The sequence below is a fragment of the Apodemus sylvaticus genome, chromosome 5 (genome assembly GCF_947179515.1).
Source record: "Apodemus sylvaticus chromosome 5, mApoSyl1.1, whole genome shotgun sequence".
NCBI classification, from domain to species: Eukaryota; Metazoa; Chordata; class Mammalia; order Rodentia; family Muridae; genus Apodemus; species Apodemus sylvaticus.
Window position 1 is genome coordinate 42,715,515 of NC_067476.1, and position 15,703 is coordinate 42,731,217.

General features: G+C 39.1%; 1 protein-coding gene across 2 annotated transcripts in view; it reads right to left on the reverse strand.

Annotated features, from left to right (window-relative positions):
* Positions 1 to 1,361: 1,361 nt before the first annotated feature.
* Positions 1,362 to 15,703, reverse strand: part of Kcnh7 (potassium voltage-gated channel subfamily H member 7) — a 476,252-nt gene continuing 461,910 nt past the window's right edge. For both annotated transcript variants that reach the window (XM_052181144.1, XM_052181143.1), the window contains exons 14-16: positions 13,798 to 13,966; positions 7,568 to 7,760; positions 1,362 to 1,628 (exon numbers count right to left, since the gene is read on the reverse strand). In XM_052181144.1, coding sequence (XP_052037104.1) covers positions 1,362 to 1,628; positions 7,568 to 7,760; positions 13,798 to 13,966 — 629 coding nt within the window. The remainder of the gene's footprint in view (positions 1,629 to 7,567; positions 7,761 to 13,797; positions 13,967 to 15,703) is intronic.

A 15,703-nucleotide genomic window follows, 5' to 3' on the forward strand; every position in this document is an offset into this window, starting at 1 on the left:
AGCAAGGAAGTAACCAATTCTTAAAGAGTTTTGTTGACATAAATACCCTGGAACTGCACATTTTTTAAAAAAAATATGTATGTCTACTATTTAATCAAATGCAAGACTGTTATCACATATAAAAATCTGAAGAAATAGTGAACATCCTTTTGTATAAGTAGCATGTTAAGGACCATGCCCAACACACAAAATAATCTTCCTTTTAAGCTCTCAGAAAAATGTACTACTGTAAATATTTTAGGTAGTTTGTGAATGTGGCTACTGCAAAATTTACTAGAGAGACCGTGTTATTCTCTCACTAGTGTTCTCCTGTATTCATGATGGTTTAGTTGAAGATAAGCTTGGGGGACACTGTGCCTCCTCAATCTGTCCAAAAGTAGGGCTGAAATTCACACAAGATCTTTCTGTTCTCCTCCCACTGGCCTGTCTAAAAGCAGAGTTTAGATCCTCCTTACTGTCAGACTGCTCACTGGTCCAGAGACTGCAGGCAGCTGCTTCCTATGGTTTCCTCACCTTTGGAAGCTTGGGACAGCTTTGTGCTGCCATCTAACGAACATGAGTAGCTCTTGATGAAGGTCTACTAGGGACATGAAACCCGGGCTTGGGTCCCTGTTGAAACCTCATATGGGTTTTCTTCCATGTGATCTGAAGTTTACTAAGCCCACCTCTGTCTGCCTTTCATATACCTGTTCCTGTAAAAATATATGAGGAAGAACAATATCTTTTGGTATTTTGGGATTTTGCTCCCTTTCTGACTGCTGTGGATAATTCAAACCTTGTATTGTTTTTTTTTTTTTTGTCATTGTTGTTGTTATCAAAGGAAATGAATGTAAGTAACTCTAAACATGTCAATACAGAAGGATGTCTGTTCTCCATAGCAACTAACTTCTCTTTACCCCCTTCCTGACCTTCCGTAAGTTGAGGATCATCTGAGTGTACTATGAACTCTTTTATTCCTTGGTTTGTTATTTGCTTGGAAGGCATTTTTATAATGAAGCACTGGATCAGTAAAAGCGGTCAGTAGGAGTCTCCATGCAAGAGAAACTGGAGTTCCCTAACATGCACATGATTTGAAAAATAAATGTCCAAAAAAAAAAAAAATCCAAAACGAAACAAAAAAACGAGGTGCCTTGAGATGCTGGCAGTTTTAACATTTGGAACCAAAAAGCTCTTATGTATATTTACATCCTAACTGCTCAACTTTACCTTACAAGTTTCAATTTAGGAAGAAAATATACAGTACTTTTGCATATAATGGTACCTTGTGAGCCCCTGAGTCAAGTAGAGAGGATTTAAATACAAAAAGGAAAACAGCCATTAAAAGCACTTACATTGGATGTGGAGGAAATAGTACAAAAGGATTACTTTCCTGGAAGACCAGGATCTGAAACATGCCTATGGAGACCCAAGATCCCTACAGTGCTTAGTGAGGAATCTGGCAGAGACGGATGCCGGATGGGATGAAGGTAAGTTTTTCTTTGCCGCGGGTCAAGCTCTGATGACACATCACTGTCTTGTTTTAAAAGTGAAGTCAAGTTGTCTTCGGAAGCTGTGTTCAGGCGCCTTCTGCTGGAGAGCGATTCTTTGGATTTGAGTTTGGATTTTTCAAGGTTGAGAAATTCGGGACCCTGGTAGAAAGATGAGAAAATTTACTTTTAGGATTCACTCAAATAGTAAACTAAAATTATGTTCACATAACCCACCCAGACGTGCGTTCTCTACCCAGTGATTGTATGTGACTAAGGGTATTAGTCAACATCTCTCCCTATAATGGTCAAGACATTAAGGGGTCTGTTTTCTCAGATAAAGAACTTAAATTTCACTCTAAAGCCAGATTTAAAAGTTCAGGTTTGTTTTGTTTTGTTTTCCTAAGTATTCAACTTCAAGTTGTATAGGTTTTAATTAAAAATAAGACTGGATTAAGAAATGGAAGAAATTCAGCATCCTTTCATGCTTAAAGTCTTGGAAAGAACAGGAATTCAAGGCCCATACCTAAACATAGTAAAAGCAATATACAGCAAACCGGTAGCCAGCATCAAAGTAAATGGAGAGAAACTTGAAGCAATCCCACTGAAATCAGGGACCAGACAAGGCTGCCCCCTTTCTCCTTATCTTTTCAATATTGTACTTGAGGTACTAGCTCCGGCAATTCGACAACATAAGGAGGTCAAAGGGATACAAATTGGAAAGGAAGAAGTCAAACTATCATTATTTGCAGACGACATGATCGTCTACCTAAGTGACCCAAAGAACTCCACTAGAGAGCTCCTACAGCTGATAAACAACTTCAGCAAAGTGGCAGGTTATAAAATCAACTCAAGCAAATCAGTGGCCTTCCTATACTCAAAGGATAAGCAGGCTGAGAAAGAAATTAGGGAAATGACCCCCTTCACAATAGCCTCAAACAGTATAAAGTATCTTGGGGTGACTCTTACCAAACATGTGAAAGATCTGTATGACAAGAACTTCAAGACTCTGAAGAAGGAAATGGAAGAAGACCTCAAAAAATGGGAAAACCTCCCATGCTCATGGATCGGTAGAATCAATATAGTTAAAATGGCCATTTTGCCTAAAGCACTATACAGATTCAATGCAATACCCATCAAAATCCCAACTCAATTCTTCACAGAGTTAGAAAGAGCAATTATCAAATTCATCTGGAACAACAAAAAACCCAGGATAGCTAAAACTATTCTCAGCAACAAAAGAAAATCTGGGGGAATCAGTATCCCTGACCTAAAGCAATACTACAGAGCAATAGTGTTAAAAACTGCATGGTATTGGTACAGTGACAGACAGGAGGATCAATGGAACAGGATTGAAGATCCAGAAATGAACCCACACACCTATGGCCACTTGATCCTCGACAAAGAGGCTGAAAACATCCAATGGAAAAAAGATAGCCTTTTCAACAAATGGTGCTGGTTCAACTGGAGGTCAGCATGCAGAAGAATGCGAATTGATCCATCCTTGTCTCCTTGTACTAAGCTCAAATCCAAATGGATCAAGGACCTCCACATAAAGCCAGACACTCTGAAGCTAATAGAAAAGAAACTGGGGAAGACCCTTGAGGACATCGGTACAGGGAGAAAGTTTCTGAACAGAACACCAATAGCGTATGCTCTAAGAGCAAGAATTGACAAATGGGACCTCATAAAATTACAAAGTTTCTGCAAGGCAAAGGACACCATCAAGAGGACAAATTGGCAACCAACAAATTGGGAAAAGATCTTCACCAATCCTACATCAGATAGAGGGCTAATATCCAATATATATAAAGAACTCAAGAAGTTAGACTCCAGAAAACCAAACAACCCTATTAAAAAATGGGGTACAGAGTTAAACAAAGAATTCTCACCTGAAGAACTTCGGATGGCGGAGAAGCATCTTAAAAAATGCTCAACTTCATTAGTCATTAGGGAAATGCAAATCAAAACAACCCTAAGATTTCATCTTACACCAGTCAGAATGGCTAAGATTAAAAATTCAGGAGACAGCAGGTGTTGGAGAGGGTGCGGAGAAAGAGGAACACTCCTCCACTGCTGGTGGGGTTGCAAATTGGTACAACCACTCTGGAAATCAGTCTGGCGGTTCCTCCGAAAACTGGGCACCTCACTTCCAGAAGATCCTGCTATACCACTCCTGGGCATATACCCAGAAGACTCCCCACCATGTAATAAGGATACATGTTCTACTATGTTCATAGCAGCCCTATTTATAATCACCAGATGCTGGAAAGAACCCAGGTATCCCTCAACAGAAGAGTGGATGCAAAAAATGTAGTATATCTACACAACGGAGTACTATTCAGCCATTAGAAACAATGAATTCATGAAATTCTTAGGCAAATGGATGGAGCTAGAGAATATCATACTCAGTGAGGTAACCCAGACTCAAAAGGTGAATCATGGTATGCACTCACTAATAAGTGGATATTAACCTAGAAAACTGGAATACCCAAAACATAATCCACACATCAAATGAGGTACAAGAAGAAAGGAGGAGTGGCCCCTGGTTCTGGAAAGACTCAGTGAAACAGTATTCAGCAAAACCAGAACGGGGAAGTGGGAATGGGTGGATGGGAGGACAGGGGAAGAGAAGGGGGCTTACGGGACTTTCGGGGAGTGGGGGGGCTAGAAAAGGGGAAATCATTTGAAATGTAAATAAATTATATCGAATAAAAAAAATTAAAAAAAAAGAAAAAAAAAGAAATGCAAACTATCAGAAAAAAAAAAAAAGAAATGGTTTATCCAAGAAGGAAAGAGATAAAGGAAATAAAATCACCATTCCTATCAGAAATTACAGTCTAAACCAACCACAAACAAAGAATAAAAAATATAGTTGTGTGTATTTCCCACCCATTCAAAACCAGTCAGAGATAAATTAACTTTCATATTTTGGAAAGATTGTCATTATTTTTCTTCTGACATGCTAACTTCTGTTTTCATGTCATTTCACTTTCTAGAATATTTTACATTTTATTTCTACACAGAAATGGCCACAAGATTGTCTACAAATTCTTATTGGGATAATCTTCCTTAGGTTTGATTGTCCATCACGCTTAAATAACTGAAAGGGGCAGTATTAGGAGGCTTGTAATCAGGATGAAGCATCCTTCCCATGCCTTATCTTACCATGTGTATTGTCATTCACGTGATAAAGACAGGAAGGGTCGGGCCCAGATGCATTTGACAGTCTCACTGTTCTAGTCCAGTTCATTAGCATCTCTCTTCTTTTCCAGGACCTATCCTGTTTTCTGATACTGTAGCAAGTTGCAGGTTTTTCTCTCTACTTGTGTTGTTGATTTTGTTCTTAAATTAACAAAGACCCATACCTTACCATTAAATCCCCTATAGTATACCAATTAAATAGGTCGATTCTTGAATAATAACTTTTTCTTTTAAATACATGTTAATGTTTAAGAATCGGGAAGTGTTTTGTCTCAAGCAGGAGAGCCGAGTTTTATCACTAATAGTTAAATGCTGGGTGTTAAGCACCTGTAATGTCACCACTGGGGAAGTAGGGACAAGGAAATCCCTGGAGAGCCAGACTAGCCACGATAGCCAAGTCTGTGATGTAGCTTCAGTGAGTGCTGTCTTAAAAATAATAATGTACCTGTCTCAAAAGACAGTACAGAGAACTATCTAGAAAGAAATCAGATGCTTGTCCTCTAGCCTCTACAGGCATATATCCCCACACAGACACAGGCAGACAGACAGACAGACAGACACACACACACACACATATACACACACAAAACCACACACACAAAATCATGTATACATAAATGTTACTGTGTGACCTCCTTTTGTTGTCTAATTGCTCTAGCTAGAACTTTGAGTACTGTGTTGAATAATCAGAGAAAATGGGCAGCCATATCTAGTCCCTGATTTTAGTGGGATTGCTTCAAGTCTCCATTAAATTTGATGTTGGCTGTTGGTTTGCTACATATTGCTTTTACTATGTTTAGGTATGTGCCTTGAATTCCTGATATCTCCAAGACTTTCAATGTGAAGGGTTTTTTCCCCCCAAAGGTTTTCAGCATTTAATGAGATGTTCATATATTTTTTTTCTTTGAGTTTGTTTATATAGTGGATTATATTGCTGGATTTTTGTATGTTGAATCATCCCTGCATTCCTGAGATGAAGCCTACTTGATTGTAGTAAATGATCCTTTTGATGTGTTCTTGGATTCTGTTTGTGAGAATTTTATTGAGTATTTTTTGCATTGATACTCAAAAATGAAATTGGTCTAAAGTTTTCTTTGTTGGGTCTTTGTGTGGTTTAGGTATTAACATAACTGTGGCTTCATAGAACAAATTAGGTAGTACTTCTTCTGTTTCTATTTTGTGGAATAGTTTGAGAAGTATTGGTATTGGGTCTTCTTTGAAGGTCTGATAGAATTCTGCACAAAAACCATCTGGCTCTGGGTTTTTTTTTTATTGTATTTATTGTATTTATTTATTTATTTAGGTTGGGAGACTTTTTTGTTTTTTTGAGCAGAGTTTCTTTGTGTAGCCCTGGCTATCCTGGAACTTACTCTGTAGACCAAGTTGGCCTCGCACTCAGAAATCTGCCTGCCTCTGCCTTCCAAGTGCTGGGATTAAAGGTGTGCATCACCGCCCGGCTAAGGTTGGGAGACTTTTAATGACTATTTCTATTTTCTTAGAGGTTATGGGACTGTTTAGATAGTTTACCTGATCCAGAGTTAACTTTTGTAAGTGGTATCTGTCTAGAAAGTTGTCTAAATGTTCCAGCTTTGTTGAGCATAGGCTTTTGCATTAGGATCTGATGATTTTTAAAAATTTCCTCAGTTTCTTTTGTTATGTCTTCCTTTTCACTTTTGATTTGGTTAGTTTGGATACTGTCTCTGTGCCTTTTAATTAGTTTGGCTAAGGGATTATCTATCTTTTTGATTTTCTCAAAGAACCAGCTCTTAGTTTTGTTAATTCTTTGTATTGTTCTCTTTGTTTTTAATTGGTTGATTTCATCCCTGAGTTTGACTATTTCCTGCCATCTACTCCTCTTGAGTGTGTTTGCTTCTTTTTGTTCTAGAGCTTTCAGATGTGTGGTCAAGTTGCTAGTGTAGAAACTCTTCAATTTCTTTATGAATGCATTTAGTGGTATGAATTTTCCTATTAGTACTGCTTTCATTGTGTCCCATAAGTTTGGGTATGCTGTGTCTTCATTTTTGTTAAATTTTAGAAAGTCTTTAATTTCATTATTTCTTCCCTGACCAAGTTAACCCAGAATTGTTCCTGACTAAAGGGACTGCAGGGGCAAAAATGGTGCAGAGACTGAGCCATCCAGAGACCTTGGGATCCATCCCATGCGCTGCTACCAAACCCTGACACTATTGCTGTTGCCAAGAAGTGCTTGCAGGAAGGAGCCTGGTATGGTTTTCCTCTGAAAGGTTCTGCTAGCACCTGCCTAAGAACGATGCAGATACAGTCAACCATTTGAAAGAGCTCTGGAACCCCAATGGAAGAATTAGGGGAAGGATTGAAAGGGATTGTAACCCCATAGGAAGAACAACAATATCAACTAATTGGACCCCTCAGAGCTCCCAGGGACTAAACCACCAACCAAACAGTACACGTAGGTTGGTCCATGGCCCTCAGCTACATACATAGTGGAGAATTGCCCTATCTGGCATCAGTGTGAAGGGAGGGGCTTAGTCCTGTGGAAGTTTGTTGCCCCAGGGAGGGGAGAAGCTAGAGGGGTGAGGCTGAAATGGGTGGATGAGTTTGGAAGCACCCTTTTAGGTGCAAAGGGGAGGGGGAGGGGAGGGGAGTCTTGGAGGGAAGACCAGGAAGGGAGGCATTTGAAATGTAAAGAAAAAATAATTTTAAAAGTCTGTTATTTGCAACTTTCAAGGCCATATTATGCAAAAAAACCAAACCAAACCAACCAAACAAACAAAAAAACGCAAGCCCAATTTACATCAACCCTTGAGCATAAGCTGGTGGGAATGAAAATATGAGTTTTCCACAAGTGATTCTTACTGAGGTGATCCCTGGAGGTATGCTAGAGGAGTCAATGTCAGTTTTTCAATGTCTGCACTCACTTGTGAGGAGGGGCTGAAACTCCGGTCTGTCTTAATAGATGCTCTGGGGTGACTGGTTCTCAGCAGACGGAGGATGGGCCTCTGGTACTCTGCGCCTGCGGTCACCATGCTGTAGGCTGGGGGGACTACCGTGGTTGGTTTCTGCAGAAGCTGTAAGATGGCCTGGATGTCTGTTGTCATTTGGGATTCAAGCCTGCAAGATACAAAAAAGGGAAAGATCGTTTTAAATAGTCCTGACCTGCAAAAACATCTAAGACAGTATCAACAGTGCCAACAAACCAAACTACTGGGAGTTGCTCTAAATCGGAAAGAGGGAGAGGCAGAGATTCTCCTATTTGACCCTTTCCATAAAATCAGTTATTCTGATACATGTCATCGATTTCTTATGCATGTACTGACAGAAAAAGAGAATAAATACAATAAGCTTTATCTTTACAAAAACTTTATTGATTTTAACATATAAAGCACAATTGGAATATTGTGATCAGTAATCATTTGATTTTGATTATGTGTTCTCTCAAGTCTGTGAACTACTTTTCCCCCTCCTTCAAAAATGAACTCAGTAACGTCTTTCTTTCTTTGTTTCTTAATTTGTTTCTTTCTTTGTTTCTTTCTTTGTTTCTTTGTTTCTTTGTTTCTTTCTTTCTTTCTTTCAAGATTTTTTAAAAATTTATTTTATGTATGTGAATACACTGTAGCTGTTTTCAGACATACCAGAAGAGGGCAGAAGATCCCATTACAGATGGTTGTGAGCCACCATGTGGTTGCTGGGAACTGAACTCAGGATCTCTGGAGGAGCAGCCAGTGCTCTTAACCACTGAGCCATCTCTCCAGCCCCAACATGTTTCTTTATGATTATAACATCTCAGGAAAATATCTTACAAAACTTTGTATTTTCACTATGTACTGGCTAGTCTTGTGTCATCCTCACACAAAAACTAGAGTTAATGTGAAAGAAGGGAACTGCAGTTGAGAAGACACTGCCCTAAGACTGGCTGTAGGGCATTTTGATAATTAGTGATCAGTGTGGGAGGGCCTAGTTCATCGTGGGTGGTGCCATCTCTGGGTTGGTGGTCCTGGGCTCTCAGTAAGCAAAATGGAGCAAGCCATGGGGAGCAAGTCCTCTTCATCAGCTCCTGCTTTCAGGTTCCTGCACTGTTTGAGTTCCTGTCCTGACTTCCTTTGATGAGTACTGTGATATGGAAGTTTAGGTCTAATAAACCCTTTCCTCCTCAGGTTGCTTTGGCCTTTTTCCTTTTTCACTCAGTCTCTCTCTCTCTCTCTCTCTCTTTCTCTCTCTCTCTCTCTCTAATATTTAGTGCTGTTGAATATTAATTTCCTTTCCTATCTGTGGCCCAGAGCTTTGGTACTTATGAGGCAGAGCAAACTTAAAGTTTACTTGCCCCTGTGAACCATTTGGCCTGTACCATGTACAAACAACCATTGCTTTTCCCAAAGCTCTCAAGTTGCCAACCACTCATTTCAAAATAAAATTCTAGAGAAAATTATGGCAAAATGCATGGTTTGTGCCAGGTACAAAGAAAGCTCCAAATCCTCAAACTCCAAAGAATGTCCAAGTATCCAGAAATGAGCTCAAACTGGATCTAAGGGTATTTCTGGTTGTTAGAGAAAATTCTGCATTCCTTTGGAACTTGTGAAATCAGTTCCCCCTAGCTACCTCAAGTACTAAATTCAAATATCTTCATGAGTATTTGTAAAAATGTATCCTATCAATGGCAACATCTAAATAGTAGATGGATTACAGGATGCTCTTCATTACCGTTGCCAAGATACATCATGAATGTAATCTTAGCTGTGGATTCTGGAATAAAAGTTTCATTGACGAGTCGGATTCAGCATGATGATATTTCTGAGTCCCGAAAAGCTTTTGTTAAACAGCAGCAGTGTCTGAGAGAAAAAGAATGTCTTTATAATAGATTGTATTTGAATAATGTCTCTTGAAGACACATTCACAGGAAGGTAGGTCTTTAGCAGCCATGCGCCTGATAACTGCAGCCTGCTGCTGTGTCAGGGACTCACTCCTGTGAGACCATCATGTCAGGTAAAATGGCTAATGTGGAGTGAGCCTAGAGACCATTTGTGTTAATTCTACATAGATAAGACTACAGACTGTCTCTATCAGCTTTGTTTGTTGCAAGAAAATTTTGTCTAAGAAAAATAAGACTAAGAGCTGGGTTTATCAGCACAGAAATATCTACAAATCAACTCATCCGAACAGTTCTTGAATCAAATATTATCAAGTCTTTCTACAGCTGTCTCACCTTTCTTTGCCCATAAGTTCCAAGGTATTATTATATCAGGAGTTTACTACATTTATTTTCTTTTATGGTTTAGATATAAACTGCATCTCTAGAAGGCTCGTATGTTGAAGGATTAATTCTAGGCAGATTAATCCAGTCATGGAAGAGTGATTTAACTAGTAGGTTAATCCATTGGTAGATTTGTGATTTGATGGTACTACTCAGAAGCAATGGAAAGCTTCACAGCTGGGGCCAAGCTGGAGGAAATGCATCCTGGAGCATGTATCCTTGCCTGGTGTCTCAGGCACTTTTCCGTTATTCTGTGTTCCACAGGTGCCACCTTCAGACAAGCAGCTGTGCCTACCATGTTTTCCTAACATCATGTTTTCCCTCACCACAGCCCCCCAAAAAACCACAGAAAATGACATCTGAAACTGGGAGCCAATTCAAAACTTCCCTCCTTTGAAATTGCTCTTCTAACAGTACTTGTCACAGCTAGAAAAGTCAGACCAATTCCCTGCCTTGAAGACCCAGACTACCATGTCCTGTGAACATGGTACCTTGTAGTGGCTGTCCTAGTCAGGGTTTCTATTCCTGCACAAAATGTCATGACCGAAAAACAAGTTGGGGAGGAAAGGGTTTATTCAGCTTACACTTCCACATTGCTGTTCATCACTAAAGGAAGTCAGGACTGGAACTCAAGCAGGTTAGGAAGCAGGGGCTGATGCAGAGGCCATGGAGGGATGTTTCTTACTGGCTTGTTTCCCCTTGCTCAGCCTGCTCTCTTATAGAACCCAAGACTACCAGCCCAGAGATGGTACCACCCACCCCCTGCCTTGATCACTAATTAAGAAAATGCCTTACAGCTGGATCTCATGGAGGCATTTCTCATCTGAAGCTCCTTTCTCTGTGATAACTCCAGCCTGTGTCAAATTGACACAACACCAGCCTTTCTGAGACTTGATGCAGCTGACTATCTAGGTCTCCTTTCTTACATCATTTTTAACACTTTTCAACATTATTTCTTTTATGTTTTGTGATTATAAAATAATTACATCATTTTGCCTTGCCCTTCCTCTTCCCTCCAAACTTTCCCATCTACCCCTTCTTACTTTCTTTCAAACTCATGGTCTCTTTTTTCATTAATAGATGTTACACACATATATGTATATTATATTATGAATATGCATATGTTCCTAAATACCTGTTATATATTTTTTTCAAGATTTTAAAAAATAAATTAGGTGATTGATATTTGGGTAGGGCATATCAGCAAAAAAGTGTATGGTAGTGTCTTTGCAAGGCATAATATTTAGTTTTACGCTATGGCCAGGTCTATTTGCTGAGATAGAATAGAGTCTTTTGAGACTAAAGTACTTAGAAAGAATTACAGGGAGGTAAAAAAGAAGTTCCATTTTTCATTTATTTCTAAAATAACCCAATTTTAGATTTTCTTGTCTGATTGATAAAGTTGTGGAAAAAGAATAGTTTTACTCAAAGATCTGTTATCAATCAGATATGACATAAGGTAGGAAGGAGAGGTGAAAACACCACATGACTAATAATTGAATGTGCTTTTGTAATTGGCAGGACATGTGTGAGGGCCAGGTTTGGATTCCCACAACCCACATGAAAAGCTAGGCCGATATGGCTACCATCTCTAATTCCAGCATTCAGGAAGCAGAGAAGGGAGATCCCGAGAGAAATCTGGATGGCTATGGTAGCCAACTGACAAGCTCTGGGTTTAGCTGAGACACTTGGAGTGAATACATAAGTTAGAAAATAATCAAGATGAACATCCAGTGTCAACTTTGACCTCTAAACATGCACACATATAGACTAAACATAACACTCATGTGTGCACATATACACAGCATACAAACACTAAAATGAGAAAACAAATATAATATATTTACATTGCATTTTATAATAGCAAAATTACAGTTATGAAGAACAACAAAATAATTTTATGGTTGGGGAGCACCACAACATGAGGCTCTGAATTAAAGGATTACAGCATTGGGAATGCTGAGAACCACTGGTAAGTCTTAATTATGTTCACTAGACTATTTATAGGCTGACTGGATGAAGTCATTTAAACATTCCTAGAATCATGTTTTTCATATCTATCAACCACATTGTTTCTGTTTTACAGTCATATCTTAATATCCACAAAAGATTGCTTCTAGGATATCACTTAGGAACCAAAACCCATCATATGCAGGATATCTGATATGTGAAGGGACATTATGACCACAGCAATTCTTATAAAAGGAAAATATTTAGGTGGGTCTGGCTTACAGTTCAGAGGTTTAGTCCATTATCATGCAGGAAATATGGTAGCCTGCAGGTAGACATGGCACTGGAGAAGGAATTGAGAATTTTCTACATCTTGATCCATAGGCTGTGTGCTACACTGGGTGTAGCTTGAGCATTTAAGACCTTAAAGCCCACCCCCACAGTGACACACTTCCTTCAACAAGGCCACACCTACTCCAACAAGGCCATACCTTCTAATGGTAGTACTCCCTATGGACCAGGAATTCAAACACATGACCTATGTGGGCCATTCCTATTCAAACCACCATAGAAGGTATGGCAATAAGAATGTCTCTCAGCTGTGACAGCAGGAGAATGAAACTGCTTGTTTATATCAGGGTAGACCAGGAAGCAAATACAGGTCAGGAAGTATGTTGGGCTATAAATTTCATAGCTGCCAGCAGTGATTTCCTTCCTCCAGCTCAAAGGTCATAAATCTCTGAAATAGGATCATTTGCTGGGGAATCAGGTTTAACATATAATACTAGGTTGTGGGCATGCCATATCCAGACCTTCTATAAGCAAATCATTTATGTTATATGGACAAAAATTCAGATATTTTGAGTATAGATGAGTAGTTTGGAGACAGTATAGACACACACAGTAATTATCTGATAATATGGTGTATGAAAGCTTGGATGGAAATGTGATGTAACAGGAAGATGGGCAGTTATGAAAGAGATTAACTGGAAGCCCTGGACTGAGAACTTTATCCCCAAATTAAGTCAACTTCTAATGACACTTGATGTGTTCTTATTGCATCTCCTCATGTGCTTTGTCTATAAAAGCCTAGTGAATCCTCTGACTGTTGAAGAGGCCAACTGAAGAGCAACAGCTATAGCACGGTATTCTAGGCCAGCAGACACCATTTATATGGAAGTTCAGTTTTTGTCTATGGGTACTCTGGTTCTCATGATCACACTACTGACAGAGAAGAATAGTGGGTCAGAGAGGAGAAAGCTGTCAAACAAGGGTTCAGGTAGCATGTCTTTTGATCAAGCTTGTAGGAAATGTATCTGAGATACCAAAACAAATTTCCAAACACTCTCAGGGCAGCCATCAGGGTTTTATTTTTTTCTAACAGTTTTTTCTGAGGCACAGTCTTCCTACATAGCCTTGGCTTGACTGGAACTTGCTATGCAGTTCAATGAGGCTCAGATCTCAGAGACTTGCTTGCCTCCTCTAGATGTTTTTGATGAGTTTAACTTTAAAGAGCCAATACAGGCTTGAATTAAGTGTTGCTTCTTTCCCCAAACCTAAACTGTTCCTCTTATTATATTGTTTAGATAAAAGGAAAAGTGAAAAAGTGAGTCTTACATTTTACTTGTGACGTTTAAAAAATGTTAACATTTTTGAAAAGTTGATGAGAAATCCGTCTTTTTTTTTTGTCACAGCACAGGGCTACTTCAGGAAAAACAAGTAAATAGTATACAGGGATTAAAAGGAGGAGGTTGCCAGTTAAAAAGTGAAATGTAAATTATTTTGAGGACATGAAGGAGCTTTTAAGGTAACCAGTTCAGATGACATACAAATGTAATGGTAAGCAAACATAAGTTGCTTGATAGCAAAAGTATCCTGAATTTAGTCTCCCTTGGTCCTCTTTAAAGTGTACGTAAATAAATCCCTCTATTTCTTTGACCGCCAATTTACCTGTTCAGTTGCTCTTGAAGTAAATCTAACCTTTGCTCCACTTCACCATAGGTGAGGTCGCTTTCAGTCTCAGAGATGCCCCAGGCAGCTCGTGGCAGCCCTGAGGGACTACATTCTTCAGCTTGAGCCTGGGCATGCTCTCTTTCCCAGCTGTGTGTATCAGTGATATCTGTGGGAAAGAGTGAGACATGTCAGCTTCTTTGAAAGCTCCTTAGTATTATAAAGACACCTGCAAGGCAGACTGGAAGGATCTCCAGGCATAAACTAAGACAGGGACAACCAAAGGATTTCAAAGACATGATAATCTCCATTTCCAATCAGTAGCAGAATCTTTGACTTAAGAGCCGGTCTTTTATCTTCCCCATCTATTTTCATAAGATTCAAATTTTATCACCTGTCATTAGACTTGGCTATGACATTTTTCATTGTTTTTTTTTAATTAGTGCTGAGAAGACATGATGAATAAACCCAAATTGATTCAGATAACTGTAGTTTTTACACCTTTTGGGAGAAAACTGCAAGTTTTGTTTGCAACACTCTACCTAAAACCCAAGATTGTTAAGACCCCTACCCATAAGTTAATGTTCACATATTGTCCCTCAGGCTTAGAGGGAAGTATGGGTCTTCAGGGTGTTTTCTTAGAGCAACCCAGCCTGGTGTTGAGTCAAGGAGTCACCTTCTCTCAGAGATGAGTTTTAAAGATGGTGGCTGGTCTGTGCTTTCAAGTTCCTCAAAGGTTCTCTTGCAGTATATTGAACATAGTCACATTGCTTTCTAGAGTTTTCTTTATGTGAGTCTTTTATTATTAATATGTTTATGCTAATGTACTTTAAAATAGCCTGCTAATGTGTTCAACTCCCCTTGTCTGGTGTGCTAGGTGTTCAGATTTAGACTCTGCTAAGCATGGAGGAACTGAAGACCCAGGCTCTGTGTGACTTCGACAAATGCAATAGAGAAGGATTATGATCATTTTTTTTATATAATGATTCATTTTTGAATCATTTCTCCTAAAACTCTCCATTTTCACGCTATTCGTCTTTTGAGGTGAAAGTATACTACTTTCTTTTTTTGTCAAGACTTTTAGTGCTCTACAAAAGGAATAAAGAAAGTCAACTGAATCTGGGAGGTTATCTCAGAGATAAAAAAGAGTTAATTCTTCATGGGAGGGCTGGGGGCCGGAAATTGATACCTCAAGTGGATCTTTGCTTTTCCATGGATGTAGCTTTCGGTTATAGAACGTGATTGGGTTTTGATAGACATTTTGAAAGAAAGACTTGACAGGTAGCTATGATTAAATGGCACAGAAGGTTATTACATAAAATAGGGAATTTACAGCCTCAGTGATTTAAAAAAGACCGCATGGAAAGTAACTAAATTTGGGCAGGATTAGCTATGATTCTAGAAATAGGAAACTGAGCAGTGGGACTTCCTTTCCACGGCTTCTCTGAAAGCACACGGGGGTGAGGGATACACTGTACATCCCTTTTCTAAGCAGATGACAAAAAAAATCTGTTATTTTCCATGGGTTTTCTTTCCCTATCTTTTATCATTGAATGCATAAAAGTGTCTCTAATGATGAGCTTTTTATTTCTATCTCAACAGGAGAGGCTATAAGGAAGAAATGAACATAGCCAAAGACAGCATGGGACACCAAGGCCAGGAGCCTCATTTTGTAGAGATGGCTAACAGATCTCAGAAACTTCCCTGTGACATCCAGAGAAGGCTCCCGATTATAGCATATTTAGCCCGCAGGATCTTGGTGTTTTTCTACAGTGACAGCATATGCCTTATTTTTACATTTTATCAGACAGGGAGAAATGTGACTACAAAAGTGAAATTGCAGATTTTCAGAGATGTGCTTTTGTTATTTACAGGCATTTGGACCAATTTACAATGCAAAGACACA